This window comes from Strigops habroptila, chromosome 3, assembly GCF_004027225.2.
Source record: "Strigops habroptila isolate Jane chromosome 3, bStrHab1.2.pri, whole genome shotgun sequence".
NCBI lineage: Eukaryota > Metazoa > Chordata > Aves > Psittaciformes > Psittacidae > Strigops > Strigops habroptila.
In genome coordinates, this window is record NC_044279.2 from 4,105,329 (window position 1) to 4,123,854 (window position 18,526).

General features: G+C 44.3%; 1 protein-coding gene across 1 annotated transcript in view; it reads right to left on the minus strand.

Moving 5' to 3' along the window:
- Positions 1-6,158: 6,158 nt before the first annotated feature.
- The window catches only part of PRKCQ (protein kinase C theta), a 64,960-nt gene continuing 52,592 nt past the window's right edge, over positions 6,159-18,526 (minus strand). The window contains exons 17-20 of the mRNA XM_030479808.1: positions 17,652-17,790; positions 12,441-12,629; positions 9,595-9,723; positions 6,159-8,104 (exon numbers count right to left, since the gene is read on the minus strand). Of these exons, the coding sequence (XP_030335668.1) occupies positions 7,949-8,104; positions 9,595-9,723; positions 12,441-12,629; positions 17,652-17,790 (613 nt within the window). The 3' untranslated portion in view covers positions 6,159-7,948. The remainder of the gene's footprint in view (positions 8,105-9,594; positions 9,724-12,440; positions 12,630-17,651; positions 17,791-18,526) is intronic.

Genomic DNA, 18,526 nt, shown 5'->3' on the forward strand with positions numbered 1-18,526 from the left:
TTGAGCTGCACTGAAGATGGAGAGCCCAAGTACACCCACCAAGTGAGCGTGGACCCAGGCTGTGTTCAGGCAAGGTACATACAGGCAGAGTCTTGATAGATCCCGACCCACCAGTGGCTGTCCCAGGGCTTTACCTAATATTCCTAAAAGGGCTTCAGCTTCTCATGGCGATGGACTGTGGGAAATGTTTGTGGCTTAGTAGTTGGGACTTTCTAAGCTAAGCTGCAGGCAGACTACAGTCAACAAAGCTATATCCAGCCACACAGATGTGCATGAGGGTTTTGTTTTGAAGTGACTAAAACCTATATCATGAGCCTGGTCCTCAACTGGAGTGCAGCAGAGAAGAAAGCAAATGTCATACCTACCTTCAAGGAGGGCCAGAAGCAGGCTAAGGGATCTACAGGCTTGTAAGCCTCACCTTCATCCCTGAGAAGCTGATGGAGAAAATCCTCTGGGAAGCAATTTCCAAACTTGTTTTGGACAAGAAGGTGATTAGGAGTAGTCAGCATGGATTTACAAAGGGGTGATCATGTCTGACCAACCTGCACAAAAGCCTTCTATAATGAAATTATTAGCTTGGTGAAAGAGGGGAAAGCAGCTGATGCTGTTTATCTTGAGTTTAGCAAAGTTTGCAACACAGTCCATAGGTCTTATAGACAAAGCGATGAAGTTTAGACTACTCAGGGGGATGGTGACTCCACTCCACTCAGGAGGTGGACCAACCCCGCGACTGTTCCTAGCTCTAGTTACCAAACCAGGGTGCACAACAGAGACCTGAGTCCCATGACACTCACAGCATAGTCATTCAGAACCAGTCTTGGGAGAACCAAGCCTTATCCACAGCCAACTGAGGCATTTTTATATTCTCCTTATTTACACAACGGCACTACTATATCTCCCTGAAGTTAAGGCCCTACTGAACCCCAAAGTGGTGAACAAGGCAATGCACAAATACATAGAGGGCAGCATTTGCCTACTTTTCCAGTTATCTGTCTTAGAATAGGGTTAATCATACTTTCAGACTCTTTCCATTGATAATAGAGGAAATTTAGATGATTAGTTTGGATGCAGCTAGTTAAATTTTAATGAACTTTAAAGATTACAGACTTTTGGGCAACTGTGGTTAGTTGGGCTTGAATTCCATTCTGTGAGCCTCTGTTCTGAACAACTTAGAGCAACTATGCTCATACTCTATATACTCATATATATACTCTATACATATGCTCATAGAGGAAGAAAAGTCAAAGCCTAACAAGATAGATTGCACCAGGCCACAGCAGATATGCATAGCAGACCTGGGAAATAAATCTAGGTCTACAAAGATGCAGTAGCACTTTAACCACAGGATTGTCTTTCTCGTAAGACACATCTCTCTGCAAAGTTGTATTGAATATTGTTCAGTTTTGCCCCAACTTTACCCCACCAAAAGATCTGCTAGGCCTTGTTGGTCTTTTGAGGAAGTCTCAAAAGGTGTTAAGGGTTTTGCAATGAGCTTCTGCACCACTTTCCTGGAGGCGGACAAAGATTTCTGGCAGAGCTTTGAATATTTGACTCACCAGATCCTGAGATTCAAAATGAAACTGAATGTTCTTGTGGAGATCGACAGTAAAGACAGTTCTCGAGAGACCATAAATACTGACCTTTGAGCCTCTCTGGTTATCACTGCTTTAGTATGGCAGAAGGGAAGATGTTTATCAATGGGAATGGGAATTCAGCATCATCTGGTCCCCCTTAATAAGGATGTACCAGGAGGATGGAGAATTTCCTTCATGAAGTTTCTTCAGCAACTACAAAAACCATGTTGATGACTAATTTCTGATGTTTCTTCTTGCAAGGCTCTTCCATAACAGGGTCAAAACATGATGACATCGCCAGCCTCTAGTCAGGCTGTTTCAGTAGCTCAGTGCCAGCAAATGTCGCACAAGCAGCTACCACGTGTATAGATCTAGTCTGCCTGCCATAGGGTCAGCAGGGGCAGATTTCCTCTTGGAAAAGGCTATTTGTCTCTGGTGTTTTTTAGGACAGGAGTCAATGAGATGATATTTTTGCAACCTAGTGGCAAAAGCAAAAAACATCCCAAGGTGTTTCAGTGATTTTAGCTGACTAAAAGTGAACACTGAAACTGTATTCCTATGCCATAGACAGTTGAATTCAATTATTTGAACTGGGACCTGAATCCAGGTTCAGGACAGAAATACTTGGAGTTCTGGGGGAGATGGCAGGGTAGGATGGCTGCTCTGTGTTACCCAAGAGGCCAGATTAGAGCCATTCATCTGTTCTAGTCTCAGGCTGTCTGATCCTCTCAAATCTCCAAAATCCTTTGCTTCAGCTACAAAAGCAACTCCAGATTGGTGGCTTTGAAGAAAAACAGCAGAGTTATAACTGAAAACACTGACTGAAGGGAAGTGTTATATAAGATTACATCAACCTGTACCCCTCCTTTCTTCCCTACTTTCCTTTTCTGTGCTTGTTTCATCTTCTACAACTCGATGACTGCTTTTTCTTTGTTTCACTTTCCTTTTATTTTTCAATTATTTCATATCCTTGTGTATGTAAACACTAAGGTAATATAGAGAATAAGGGACTCCATCATGCCTGTTACAGCAGAATAGACCCCATCATGTCAGGTACAGTCACTGAGCTGTACAGGACCACTGGCTTGCAGCCACTGCCAGTTACAGAAGAGCCAGAAACGCATTAATTCCTGCGTTTCACCAGCTCTGCATGTGCTGTCTTGGCTGCTGTGATACGGCAAAGATAAAACTTCTTTGTAAGCAAGGAAGGTTGAAAGGCTTCCTGTGGTGTGCACTGAGACCTCCATTGTCTTCATAACAACACAAGGCACACTTTAGGCCACATATTGATTATGATCTTAACGGATGTAGGCAATGCACTTGCTTAGCTGGCATCTCTTGGAGTGAGAGAGCAGTTTAAGTCCAAGCTGTGATGTCTCACTTGGGTTTTAAATATCTAAGGTACAAATACAATAGTAAAGGGAGGCACATACCTACCTGTAGTATTCACTATTTGGAGCTGTACTGGCAGACAGGGACTTCTGGTGACACATCTCCACTGGGCAAAGTTGCCTTTTCTTTCTGCATGGGCAGCAAAGCGCATGGTGGGGTGCAGGATGGAGCTTGGTCTTCCCTATGGGAGAGGCAACCATACCCCTGGGCTGCAAGCTGAGGAGCTGTGAGACCAACCACCTTCCACTGGAAAGCAACTTGGAGGCCTTTGCAGGAGGGCTGGAATCAGGGCTATCACTCACTGGTGACTCCCACTTGTCCTGACCTGCTTATCAGCCTCAGCCTCATGTTTGATCTGGTGAAGGCCAACAAGTAGGAATTTGTGCATCTCTCAATTGAAGAGGCAAGACTGGGGAGCAGTTAGGTGGTGAAGACTGTCAAACCTTGAGCTGAAGCATGTGGTGTTGGAGGTCAGACTGATGTTTGCAGTTGCCATGCTCCTACAGCAGTGCTGTGATCCCATGGGGCTCCAGAATGGGATTTGGTCTTCAGTGAATCATAGGATCATAGAATGTTTTGGGTTGGAAAGGACCTTATGATCATCCAGTTCCAACCCCCCTTCCACGGACAGGGATGCGTTCCACTAGACTAGGTTGCCCCAAGCCCTGTTTCACCTGGCCTTGTACACTTGCCAGGGATGGGGCAGCCACAGCTTCTCTGAGCACCCTGTGCCAGCGCCTCAGCACCCTCACAGTAAAGAACTTCTTCCTTATATCTAACCTAGATCTTCCCTGTTTATATTTAAAACCATCACCCCTTGTCCTATTGCTACAGTCCCTGATGAAGAGTCCCTCTCTAGCATCCTTGTAGCCCCCTTCAGACACTGGAAGCTGCTCTGAGGTCTCCACGCAGCTTTTCTCCAGGCTGAGCAGCCCCAATATTCTCAGCCTGTCTTCATACGGGAGCTGCTCCAGCTCCTGATCATTCTCGTGGCCTCCTCTGGACTTGCTCCAATAGCTCCATGTCCTTCTTATGCTGAGGACACCAGAACTGCACACAGTGCTCCAAGTGGGTTCCAAGCAGAGTAGAGGGGCAGGATCACCTCCTCAAGTGAATAAACTAAACCTGGTACTTTTCATCTACTGTGCCATAAAACGAACATTTAATGGAGGAGGAGAAAGAAGAAAATAAGAAGAAAAGACAAAACGGGTATGGAGATGCTGGGTTTAGCCAGGGCAAAGGAGCATCTCTGCGAGTACCCGGGCTTCTGCTCATTTCCGTGCGGGTGTTTGGCTTTCAGCCCTCACCAGCTCCTATCTCTCAATCGCCGTCACCACAGGAAGACGCTTGCTGCTTACCACGTCATTCTTCGCCCACCACAGGCACAGCTGGGAGGGTTTTCAGGCTGTGGCACCAGTGAGACACACAGCATGCACGTTCCCATCTCCCTCCCCCATCATCCTCAATGGGTTTATTGGGTTTTTAAGCTGAAGGCACCTTGCAGTGAATAGCAGGCACTTCTTCTTGCGGTTTACATCAAAAGCCCTACAGTAAGCCTAACACTCTGCTCTAGCAGTTACTCAAATGTCCTCCTTTACAAGCCACTCTTATGTTTGGCTTCTTTATCTATATGGGGCCACAACTAGGGTGCAGAGAGCCTCTGGTCGGAGAGGTGTTAAACCCTGTTGCTTCTCAGTTACTTAACCACAAGAGATGATTCAGCACCCTCCTTCCTCAGTCTTCGCTCTTGGGGTATCCCTGCACTGGTGTCAAGCACAAACCACTGTGCTGTTGTAAAGGAAACATCCCTAACAGCTATTTAGAGCGGGATACTGCCAATCTCCAAATGCTTAGAAATGCAGTCTCTAGTCTGGATCAGGCCATCCAGACTCCATCCATAGCAAGTGAATAGAGTCAGGCCCTCCCACAGCTTGGCTGATCCAGCCTCATTTGGGTGTCAAAGGAAGATGGTCTGAACCACCCTCTAACAGTAATGACTTCTGCACATTGGGCTTTGCAACCCCTTTGAGATACCAGACCCCATTTATAGCTGTATCAACTTCTGGTAGTAAAAAGGAACATGTTACTCTCTTCTTGGTACATTTGCAAGCGCGAAATCATAGAATCATAGAATCATAGAATCATAGAATCGTAAGGGTTGGAAAGGACCTTAAGATCATCTAGTTCCAACCCCCCTGCCATGGGCAGGGACACCTTGCCCTAAACCATGTGGCTCAAGGCTCTGTCCAACCTGGCCTTGAACACCGCCAGGGATGGAGCATCCACAACCTCCCTGGGCAACCCATTCCAGTGCTTCACCACCCTCACTGTAAAGAACTTCTTCCTTATATCTAATCTAAACTTCCTCTGTTTAAGTTTGAACCCATTACCCCTTGTCCTACCACTACAGTCCCTAAGGAAGAGTCCCTCCCCAGCATCCTTGTAGACCCCCTTCAGATACTGGAAGGCTGCTATGAGGTCACCACGCAGCCTTCTCTTCTCCAGGCTGAACAGCCCCAACTCTCTCAGCCTGTCTTCATATGGGAGGTGCTCCAGCCCTCTTATCATCCTCGTGGCCCTCCTCTGGACTCGCTCCAACAGCTCCATGTCCTTTTTATGTTGAGGACACCAGAACTGTACGCAGTACTCCAAGTGAGGTCTCACAAGAGCAGAGTAGAGGGGCAGGATCACCTCCTTCGACCTGCTGGTCACGCTTCTTTTGATGCAGCCGAGGATACGGTTGGCTTTCTGGGCTGCAAGCGCACACTGCCGGCTCATGTTGAGCTTCTCGTCAACCAACACCCCCAAGTCCTTTTCTGCAGGGCTGCTCTGAATCTCTTCTCTGCCCAGCCTGTAGCAGTGCCTGGGGTTGCCCCGACCCAGGTGTAGGACCTTGCACTTGGCTTGGTTAAACTTCATAAGGTTGGCATCGGCCCACCTCACAAGCGTGTCAAGGTCCCTCTGGATGGCATCCCTTCCCTCCAGCGTATCAACCGAACCACACAGCTTGGTTTAGATACTTGTTTAGATACTGATCTGTGAAGTAGTTACAGTTGCTCAAATGCTTGCTGATCGTGTGTATTTATGGGTTGAAATTCCCTTGAGGAACATTCCCGAGAAAGCGCAGTGCCATTTCAATGGCTTTTATAAGCACCTCTCTTCTTTGTCCCTATTTAGTCACTTCAATGCCCATTTTCCAATTGTACACAACATTTTATTAAACTGTACAAACAGCACTGGCATTTAAAAAATGCATGTTAACCATTCTAACTAAGCATGGTGACCAGCTGCACAAAGTGTGAACACAGATGCCCCCTGAGTTTCACAGAGCACAAATAAGGATTTCATGAGAGTCACTGGACTGAAACCTTCTTGTCAGTGTTAGGCACTTCTGCTCTTGGTCCTGAAGGGTTCAATGCTTGCAGACACTGGCAGTGATATCCCAGCACTGCCTGCAAGGCTGCATTCATCCTGGTGGGAGCTCCAAGTTGACAGCCTGGTCAGAAAGGCACCTCTGAAGGGAATCTGGTGTTGGGGTGATTCACCTTCTAGAACTTCTATTCTCCATGGACTGAAGGGGTTGAGGCAATGAAGCTCCAAATGTATACACTTCAATTAGAGCCTAACAACTTGGGTGACTGCCTAAGTCTAAGTTCTTACAGGATCCTCTCTTTGGGCTTTGACTTAATTTGACCCAGTGTTTAACTGGTATTTCAGTGACAAGCAGTAACTGGGCAGTTCTATAACCCTCCAACCTCAGAAAACAGCACATCTTTATTTAAAAGGATCCTGTGATAAAAGGATCACAGAAAAGACTTTTAAAAACTCATCTACATCACAGAAAAGACTTTTAAAAACTCATTTCCACAGACTGCAAAGGGATAGAACACACAGCAAAACGCCATGAGGTGAAGAACAAAAAAACCCTCACCTGATGTGCTGTCCTGCCTTATGGCTGCTGGTTAGCTTGTTGACCTATATCCACCATACATGCCAAAGATCTCGAAGATCATATAGGGCAAAAGAAAGTATACCAGCCTTTGCATGGACTGATTACTACCTTTCAAGTAAAATATTCCAATGCTGTGACAGGAAGGCCAGTTTTACAACACTTAAACAATGGTTTGAGGAAACCTCTTCTACCTTTAGGATAAAACTCCAGAAAGCCTAGTCCAGATTTTGCTCTGTCTGGTGTGTGCAAGGACAGTTAAAGCTTTAAAACAGGGGTTCTCGAGGCTTTCTGATGGACTGCAATTTCTCACCCTTCCTGCTCAAGCTAAGTGCATACCACTGGCTTTCTGCACTGATCTTGACACTTGCCACGGTGACAATCTTCCTTTGGGGTTGAGTCCTTAGCTCCAGTGCCTCTGATTGAGATGTGCAAATGCTGGAATAGGCACTTGCAGAGTCTTTATCCCAGCAGGGCGAAGCTGAACCCTAACACTTGTGAACATTATCTGTGTAGGGAGTAAAATTGCTTCTTAAAACTGTGCATACATGCACAATTCCACACATGTACAAGTAGAGGTTACCAAAATAACCATCCCAAAGTCTTCCCAGATACCCTCATGCCTTGAGCAAACCACTTGTCCTTCAGAAAAAGGTGGGTTTAGGTGAGAATTGCAGAAATTGGCACTGACATCACCAGAAACTCAAATATAGTTGTTTTTTCTTACAGAGAAATCCATTGGTGGTGTGTACAAGTAGTGAGGAACAGGTTTTGGCATCTCTTCATTTTCAGATGCTCTCAACTTCAAGAAGATTGAGAAAAGAGAGACCAAAAGATACCACAAAGAAACTTCATCAATCATGAAGAGTGGCTGGCATCCGCTACAGACTGGAATAAGCTGGAAGCCTCCAGGCATGGTACAAACTTTCACTGAGGTGTTTTTTCTGCAGGGTTCTTGATAAAAACCACCATGCAGAGTCTTCATGTGACAAAGTGTTTACCATTAAAGTGAATTTGTTCAGTAACGCAGATCTCAGCACAATATTTTCTCCATTTTCGGGTTCACAAAAGAAAAGTTGCTGAACATATTTTGGTCCATGCTGTTAATCAGTGCTCTGTCAGCACAGGACAGTCTCGGTTTTTCATTTAGAAACTCCTTGTCGAAGTTGCTGCAATCACTCGGAGATTTCTTCAAGAAAAGGAAGCAAAAAATCATGTCAAACCACTAATATTCAGATCTTCATTACAGTGGTACTGGCCCTATCAGGCTGCTTCCTATAAGCTCAGTTTAACTAGCTGGGAGCAAGCTCAGCTCAACCAGCGAACCTGCAATGCATTTGCTCTTGGCTTTTTGCACAATGATTAGTCTCTCCAGCCCAAATGATGCACAGTAACATGTCAAACTGCAGTGAACTTCATAGAATCATAGAATGGTTTGGGTTGGGAGGGACCTTAAAGACCATCTAGCTCCAACCCTCTGCCACGGGCAGGGACACCTTCCACTAGAGCAGGTTGCTCCAAGCCCCTGTGTCCAACCTGGCCTTGAACACTGCCAGGGATGGGGCAGCCACAGCTTCTCTGGGCAACCTGTCAGCTTCTGTCTGAGCTCTTAATATCGAGCAACCAGTGCTAATCACTTGCTTATTACCCTCCTATTGAAGTAGTAATGGGAATAATTATTATACAGGAGGCACTGAGCCTGTGATCCACGAATTCTGCCAGCAGGGATGCTGAAGCTTTGTAACACAGCATACTAGACCCATCAATAAAATAACACTTACGAAGGACTGCAAAATGAAAGCATAATGCACTTGTCAAATTAAATTATATTATTGTTATTAATAGGAATTTAATAGTTTAATAGGACTGTTACTAATAGTCAGGAGGATCCTGACTTAGCTGACCACCCCGTTACCTGAACTGCTTTTCCTTCTTTACTTCCTGCACTGCAATGACAGATAATCCTGACAGAATGGGCTGTCCTTAACCATGGTTAAGGGAAGGTGTTTAAAGTGGCATCCAGACCCCTGCTATGGTAACTGAGAAGATGATGAGTAATTTATGGTTTCTCAGGTGTGGGCATGACAGACTTGTGCTTATAGCCATCACATAATAGTAGTCATGATGATCAGGTCAGGCAGCCCAGCCAACAAACAAATGCACACTAGTAAAGCTGTAGTAGATCCAAATTGTTTGGATGGTTTCAGCTGCTTGTATCTGAAGTACACTACATACCAACAGCCTGTGAACAATTTAATCTGCATTTGGTCATTTTAGTAAGAATTAACATTTCCTTTCTGACTGCCCAAGATCAAGGTCCTGCACCTACTTTTAGACAGAGAGACTACTGCACTTGCAGGGCAACTCCAGAAGATAACTCTGAAAGTCTGAGGGCATTTTGAAAACCTTCACTTGGTGACTAAAACTGTAAGTTCCAGTGTAAAGCAAACCTTTATCCACCTTTAAAATGCTGACTCAGTCAATCTAAACAGGATTTGATTTGAGGTCTCTGACATTAAGGAACCATATCTGAAGATTTTGTATAGTGCCCCTAAATAGATGGTTTATAACATTACTGTGGGTCCTGGCATGTGCTGGAGGATTTCAATATTTGGGGAATGAATGATTTAAGATGGAAAGACATGAGATGGGTGGATTTGGAAGAAGAAGCATCCTTACCACTCTTGGTTTGAAAGGAGGCTCCATCCTTCTTTCTTCTAAAGCTTCCCAGTTTATTTCCTGGAAGAAGGCATGCTGGCGGATGTTTCCTCTTGCTCCTAGTCTCCTCTCTGGTTCTCTCACAAAAAGCTAGAATGAAGAAGGAGATTTAACTTAGTCTTTTATCAATAACAGTGTATTCATTAGGACAGTCCTCCCAGATAGGGTCTCAGACTTCAAACTCCAGCATGGTTGGTGAGAGTGGGAAGAGTCTTCAACCTTACTACATTTCTGACTGGGGAACCAGCTTGGATTCTAAGCCGAACATGCCAAAACTGAGAGATCTTGGTCATATTTTCCCTTTGCAGGAGAAAGGGGACAATTTGCTACAGCGGCAACAATATATGTGTCTTACCATGCAAATATGCAACTACAGAGGTGAAATACTGCATTTGTAAATGTTTGCACAATGTCTTGTTATCAGAAATATTTTCATGGTTTAAATATAAGCATAATTTGTGACAAATACTGGGTGGGGTTGCATTCTCCTACACCCCTGGACACTTGGAATGTCAGTATTTGACCCTTTATAATTAAGAGAGAAAAAGTCATCTTAGATGCAAATCATCTGACCTCCTTTACACACTTAAAGATGAGATAAAAGACACCATGGAAGTGCTTGCTTCTCTCCACTGACCAGCTCGGATGCTGACAATGTCTACTTTGTCAAAAGACTCCAGTTCAGACAGCTGTCTTGTGTTTGCTGCACATTGCAGGCTACAAGTCCTGTGCATGACTAATTCTGCTGAAGACAAGGAAAAGCTAGAAGTGGAGCGTATCTCCTCACCATCAGCTACATGGAGGTGTGAGCCCACTCTTCAGTTCAGTGTAAACACAGACTGTTTTGTCATAGATGTTTTTATGGTGACGCATTTGGCTCTGGAAGCAGCAAAGTGGTTTTGGGGGAGAGTTTCAGGAGAGTTAAATGCTTCAGAGATACTCTCGATGTCTGTGAGCAGGATGTAGTATTGAAGTATTGCTGTAATGGTGGGTGTGAATAGTTTAAAAGTCATCTTTACATCTGCAGCTGGCCCATAGAGTGCGAGATTCTAGATCCCTCTAAAGTCAATGGAGAGGAATAGTGGCAACACTTGATAGCAGGGGACCTGGACACAGCCAATATGTCCTACTGCAGAGGTAAGGGCAAATCTTCAAAAGCACTTTACCATTGGAGTTCACCTCAAAATGGAGTTGGGTTACATACAGTGGAAGTTTCTTGCTACTGTATTTGGCCAACAGTGAGCATACAACAGATACCACTCAGCAAAGAACAAATAGAAATATCTAATGCCAAAAGTGTCAGCAAAAGAATCGGGTGTATGGCCCATTGAGAGCCTGTTTGAGAAAAAACCCCAAACATTGGTGTTTTGTTAACACTGTGGGCAAAGCCTCACCAAAACTGGCGTGTCCTACAGGCAACTGATACAGAGCAGTGCAGATTCCATAGGTTAAATTCTGTGCTGATAATACAGGCATTTAGCAGGGTGGAATATGTAATTATCCAGAGTCAGTGCCATTGAGAATAGCCCATAATGGATTTTTTAATTCTTTTTTCCTAAGCAAGGAAGTTTATTGATTGCTATAGAGGTGATTACTATCTCTAATCCTGACAGAAGTACAGGTTGTTTGTGCAGAAAGATAGCAGCATATGTCCCAGAAATAGACATTCAAAATATCTTCCTGGAAAACTGCTTTTGATTGTTTTCATTATCATTTTATAGTGATACCTAAACACCAGAACCCTGCTGTGCACAGCACAGATGCTAAAATAATCTCCTGTTCTTCATTTTCTTGTAATGGAATGCTGTATGTTGTCCTGTCACTTTGTAAATGCAGAAGTGAAGGAGGGACTGTAGATCAAGTATGCCCAAAATATTGTGAGGAACAACCTACCTCACGTCAGCTGAACTATTATAACCCTCTGTACGTGCTCTCTTACCATGCTCCCTCTTGAGTTACAATGCCTTAGCTTAAATCACGCTCAACATCAGTCCAAAGCCCAACTGAGGGGAGGGAACTTGTTTGTTAGATTAGTTGAGACTTCACTGCATTTCTATTTTGCAACTCTAGAACAATTTACATCCCAAGCCAGAAAGGCTGCAATGCTAAATGGCATGGAGCTGAGAAGGAGGCAATGAAAAAATCAGTGTATTAATGTAAGGGAACCTAAAAGATGAGGATGATGCCCATTAGAGGGAAACAGAAGAGTGCTCTACTCAGAAAGGACACTATGCATTGCTATGTAGGAGATCCAAAGGGCCAAAAATCAGATGACATGGTGCTACTATCTTGAGCAGTTCTGCCACTTCAGGACATGGCTCAGGCTTTGTTTTCTTGCTCTTTAGCTCAGTGCAAAGATGCAAAATATTCTCTACTGAAAATCAAGCTCAACACCAAAGTAATATACATGTCCTCATATCTAAGCACAAGAACTGCTTCAAAGCCATAATTATCAAGGAAGTCACTGTAACCCTTAGTTTGAAGCCTGGCAGAATATCTTTTCCAGGATTTAACATGCTTTGCACCTTAGGGATTGCTCTGCAAAGAAACTGATCTCTGCTGCTATCTGATACCCTGTGATCCTACGCACTGGATGTGAGGAGGCATCATCACAACTCAGGAGAAAGAAGACACAAAGACAGCCTCATGACTTAGTTCAGGTGTGCTTTTTGATCCACAGACAATAAAGTGATTCTCTCTGGGCCTATCACACTAAACATGTTTCTCTGAACAACGGCTGAAGATGCACAAATCAAAGATGACAGTTGTGGCAAAAAGACTTTCATTTCATGTGTGGTAATTCTTACCTTCAGCAAAATGTCCTTTGCATCCTTGTCAAGCCAGCGAGGGTAGAATGGGTTATCCATGCGAATAGACTGGAAAAGCTCCTCTTCATCTTGGCCATGGAAAGGAGATTGGCCAATAAGCATTTCATACAGGAGAACACCAAAGGACCACCAGTCAACGGAAGTGTTGTACTTCTGCCCCAGCAATATCTGCCCAAAGAGAGGAGTGACAAAGACAGATGCAAAGTGTCTGTCAGGAGCATTTCAGCTTCAAAAGGGTGGCCAGACCCTGACCTTCCAACTGACTTTGCACTGAGTGGGATAGCAGAGGTGCTTCCATCTGCCTGCATATGAGCCAGAGCATCTACCAGTGGTGCAAAGGCTGGGATTCAAGGAACTCCATCCAAGTCACAGCCACCCCTGACTGCCTAAACAGTCCTTCACACTGCAGATAACAGGTTGCATGTACCTCTTAAGTTACTTGAACAAATCCTTGGCTAGCAGGGAGATCTCAAACATTAGAAGTGAGACAAGTCATCTTTAGTCTGCTCTCCAAGTTATCCCAAGGGCTCAAATCAGTTTGTGAAGTCCAAGAAGACACATGGTGGGGCATTAGCATTTTGGGACTGACTCAACTCACTGTATTTTAAAATCACAAATGTAGCAGTGTAAGGGTACTTTGGGACTATCAGTCAGTAGAAATGGTGTGAATCTACCCCAGCAAAAGCTGCCCCAGGAAAAACATGAGAAAGTGGTTGTTGATCTGTCCTCTTGAGACCAACTGAGTGGAGGAATGGGAATTTGTCCTCAGTCAGTCCGCTGGTTTGTTCCTTTCTGTGTCAGCTGTAAAGTGAGGGCTACATCCAGTGTGTGGGACCAAGGGGAAGCCACCTGGAGTGATGACCTCTCCTAAGAAGGGATGTAGCATTTTTTCCCCTACAAACTTGTCCAGACACCACCAACTTCTCAAACTTCCCCTCTGGGGAAGTAAAAGTAATCTCGGATGCCTTTAGATACGTATTATGGAGATATCTAGAGCTGAACCACTTATCATTAGCTTCTCTTATAGTCAAAGAGAGAATTAGTCCAGTTTTAGACATCCAGCTAAATACATACCTGCTGTAAAATACAACCCCATATTTGTCTCTTTTGGTTATCAAGGAACCTAGACAACTTGCTCATCTGACATGAGTTTAAACTACAACAGGGGAAGTTCAGGTTAGATATAAGGAAGAAGTTCTTTACTGTGAGGGTGCTGAGGCACTGGCACAGGGTGCCCAGAGAAGTGGCAAATGCTCCATCTCTGGCAGTGTTCAAGGCCAGGTTGGACAGGGCCTTGGGCAACATGGTCTAGGGTGAGGTGTCTCTGCTCATGGCAGGGGAGTTGGAACTGGATGGTCTTAAGGTCCTTTCCAATCCAAACCATTCTGTGATTCTATGATATGTAGATATTTACACTGCAGATATCTAAAGGTACCTGTGATGAGTATGATGTTTAGTATCCTCATCAAGATTTTAGAGCTGGAGAGGGGAATAATTCATTTTAAGGCACAATCTTTACTCTTGAGCCCACAGCTTGGTTGCAATGTGATGCCCTATACTACAGCTATGGTGGAGGTATCAATGACAAGCCCTGGAGATGGCTTAATAGCAGTGAAAACAACTACCCAGATCAGTACATACGAAACTGCTGGTAGTTGAAAGATTATGATTTAGAGAGGTGATCTTTACTGCTGGTTCTGAGGTACAGTGGAAATGGGTGAGTAATTTTTTGACTCTTTTCATACCTTGTCTTCATTGCTTGGAAATTGCCACTTGGGCCCAGATTCATCTTACTGCCTGAAAGTTATGTGTATTATTTAGTTATTCAGAGTCTCTCTATAGACAATGGAGGGAAAACAGTGCCTTAACAAACTTACACACTTGAGATAGGAAGGGATTACTTGTCTTCTGGGATGCTTATGCTTCTATAACACTAGGAAGTGCCATCTAATGCTTCATTTTTAGATGAATTTTCTCACATTAGGTGAGAGGTAACAGCCTGTGATATACCTGTGGCATCTAGCAAAGCAGGACCTTAATATCAGAAGTCTAAACCCAAGCTGATGTAGAGTGCTCACGACTAGCACTTCTGTCTCCAAAAGGACCGAAAAAGGTAATGCAAAAAGGACAAAAAAGTTATTTTAATATAAGATGACATACATGCAATGTGTTTCACTCAGAGCCAAAATGAAAAGGAATCAAGCCATATGTATCAATCCCTAATATATTTCTTCTGGACCACTTGTAAACGAAATCATCCCAACCCTTCCTTCTGCTCTTGCGAGACCTTACTTGAAGCATTGTGTGCATTTCTGGTGTCCTCAGCATAAGAAGGACATCGAGTTGTTGGAGCAAGTCCAGAGGAGGCTATGAGAATGATCAGGGGCTGGAGCAGCTGCCGTTTGAAGCCAGGCTGAGAACATTGGGGCTGTTCAGCCTGGAGAAGAGAAGCTGTGTGGAGACCTCAGAGCAGCCTTCCAGTGTCTGAAAGGGGCTACGAGGATGCTGGAGAGGGGCTCTTCATCAGGGACTGGAGCGATAGGACAAGGGGTGATGGGTTCAAACTGAAACAGGGGAAGTTCAGGTTAGATATAAGGAAGTTCTTTACTGGGAGGGTGGTGAGGCACTGGCACAGGTTGCCCAAAGAAGTGTTAAATGCTCCATCCCTGGCAGTGTTCAAGACCAGGCTGGACAGAGCCTTGGGCAATACGGTCTAGTGTGAGGAGTCCCTGCCCATGGCAGGGGGTTGGAACTGGATGATCTTACAGTCCTTTCCAACTCAAACCATTCTGTGATTCTATGATTCTAAAAAGACACATTATTTTTAGAAGGCTTTACTTCTTAAAGCATAAAATGTCTGGAAATTGAAATTAAATGTTTCATGGCAGTCAAAAAGAAGATTTATTGGCTTCGCAATTCTCTGAAAACAAAAAATAAACTCAGCATTTTCACTTCAGGTTTTTGGTCATGTTTCTTGAAATAAAAGAACTGCCTGTGTACTGACCCAAAGCCCCCTCATGTGCGTGGCTTTAGCCAAGGTGCTGGGTCTGTAACAGATTACAGTGCTTGCAGCTGCATTGAAACGCTGACAGAAGGTGCAGTGCTTCTGCCTCTGGCAGGAGAGATGATCCATAAACTCCAGCAGAGCTTTCCATTTAAAGGTAAAATGTTTTATATGCTCCAGTTGAATCTCTAAAATAAATGATGGTGCAGAAACAAAACTCTGCGCTGTTTTAGTCTTTCTCTTTCCTATGAAGTAAAATCACAGATAATGGATTATCACTTGTCTCTCCCTTTTTTTCTTCTTTAGGAGCAGAAAATAGCTTTTTTATTCTTAAATAAAAGCATACTGAAGTGGAATAAAAGACAATTGCAACTTGATTGCAGAGCACGCTTATGCCTGCTCTTAGGCAATACAAATCCAATTGATTTGAAGACACCAGCCCTTATGTCAGCAGTGATGCAACCTAAATCAGAATCGAGCCCTTGGTGCAAAGTAAAAGATCAATGAATTATAGTAGAGGGAGAAAAAAACAAAAGCTTTAAAAGCTATCTGAAACGTACCGATATCCATCATGAAAACACTAACATCAGGAAATGAGATCTTGAAAGGCAAATAAATGGATTTCAGAATGATGTCAGACATGATGCATGGGTGACTCGTAGGTTCTTCTCTGGGTGAAAAATGTTTTCTTTGGCCCCAATTTGCCACCTATTTAGTCAAAGCCTCTCTATAATAAGATCTATCATTGTGTGAAGTCACCAAGTTAAGGAAGCTTTCTCTTTTCCGGAGGGATCTAGTTCAAAAGATCTAAATTTACTAGGAGAAAAAAAAAAAGAAGTTTCTGTCTGTGGAAATATGGAAAGGAATAAGGGGAAGGGCAAAGGATCTTACTATGGGCAAGGTGGAGTCTGTATCTGACTACCCAGTTTTATTGCATGAGCACATAGAGCCCAAGTTCAGCTTTTCTCCACCAGGTATCAGTAGATAGCAACGCAGAAGGAGAAGAGGAACTGTTGGTATGTTTTTGCATGCAGCTTGGAGACTGTCTCCATGCAAATCTCAGCCTTCCTGAATCAAGGGAACAGAGCGGGACCTTTACACAAGCTACAAGCTCTGCCTTCCCCTTCTTAGCTCAAGCACAGCCTGGCCTTGATACAACTCCATAACATCTAGGTTTAGAGCCTCCTTCACCAGGAGGCAAGTTGTGCTCCAGGAATGGATTCCTGCAATGACATGAGGTGCTCTGGCACCATGCACAGGTAAAGCAAAGAAGCAGGTAATCCTACGCCCAGAGTCAGGAAGTCAGGTCCCACTTGTCCTCCAGACAGCAGTGTCTCTCCTCTGACTGCTGGCATTTAGAGGGGGAAAACCAGGATGTATGTATGGCCAATCTCATGCTTACGTCTCCAAGCTTCTCCATCCCTTCTACAAGCAGCTATTGGTTGTTTTTTGTTTAGGCAGATCTTCAAGCCTGTGCTCAGTTTTAAGTTTATGCCTCTGATGGCAGAGCCTTTTCAGAGCATATAGCGTCTTATTCAGCTCTGTGAGGATGCTCGCAATACAGGCTGTGTTTGCAGCCAGCTGAGAAACTGTCTGAGTAAGAAAGAAGTCCAAGCTTATGGGTGTTATCCCAATGCAAGCATCAGGGCATATCCCAGAGGGAATATTTATGATGGATGCAGCCTCTCTTTATCTAAAAGGTGGTCAATCAATGAGGAGGGAGAATCAGGTCCAGGCAGGCATTCTATCCCACCTTTCTTTATTTTCTCTCTCAGGTTATGATGAACATCATGCCTTAGAAGTGCCCACAGCTCCCTACCAGCTATCAAGAAGCCTCTACAGCCATGGAAGCCTCCTACTGTTAGCTTTCTAGGGAACATGCTTCCCATTCCTCCTGCTGTTTCTGTTCCTGAATTGCAGGATCTACCTCTTGGAGCTCCTTCTGCCATGGCTCAAACTGGATTTCCATTAAGCATTCTGGTTTTTGGTTAAGTCAAGCACCACTTTTTTCCCAGGCCCGTTTGCACAGAAAATGAATTAGCCACAAATATATGCAATGCCAGACAGCAATGCACACTCTGAGTCAAACTGAAATCCAGTTTCTAGCCTGGAACTGCTCAAAAGCAGGCTAGACATGTTCTTTGTCCCACAGCATCTTGCTTACCTCCCTTGGACCCCACACCTACCTCAGGAGCGATATAGTCAGGAGTCCCACAGAAAGTACTTGTCTTCGCGTCTCCAAACATGTTCTCCTTGCACATCCCAAAGTCAGCGATTTTGATATGACCCTCATTGTCCAAGAGGACATTGTCTAGCTTCAAGTCTCTATGGAGGAAGAGAAGGAAAACCCTCCTTTAAAGCGTTATGGAGCCACACAAGTTTTTTTAGTAGATTATACTTATTAACTTGTTATGTGCCTCTATGTAGGGCCTACATGTTGCAATTAAAAAGGAAAGCTGAGGGCTGAATGAGAAACTGCTCTCTTGGAATTCAATATCCCTCTTCCTCATTCCTCCCATCCCAGCACTGATTCATTTGCTGGAGATGTTACCCAAGATATCTCCCAAAAGCTGCCTCCTTCAAGGATGCAGAATAGTGAAGCCAACATGTGTTTCTGCCCTAACACAGCCTGGAAAGAGTTCACAAGAAGGGACCAGCTAATGCTCACTTTCTCCTTCCCTGGAAGCCTCAGTGCTCTCTGAAGCTGCTACTAGATCTCAGTGCAGGCTCTACAAATAGGTAAGGACACCCAAGCCCTACATGACTTGCAGAGGTCAGAATAATCCCAGACATCAGCAAAATACCCACCACCTTTTCACGTCTGTGCTGCACTATTTGAGACCTGGGGGTTTACAAAGCCCTTCAAACATAGCTGCCAATCTGTTGTCAGAGGTTTCAGGCTCTGAGCTACTGTGGGAAGCAAAGAGGTCAGAGAGAGAGAGAAAGAACTGCACAGAGAAGGAAAAAAATCAAGTGAGCTGATGAATCATGGCCACTGACAGAGAACAAAGAGGGCCTCACGTGGGAACAACCTCTGAAAGGAGAGAAAAGCATGTACAGA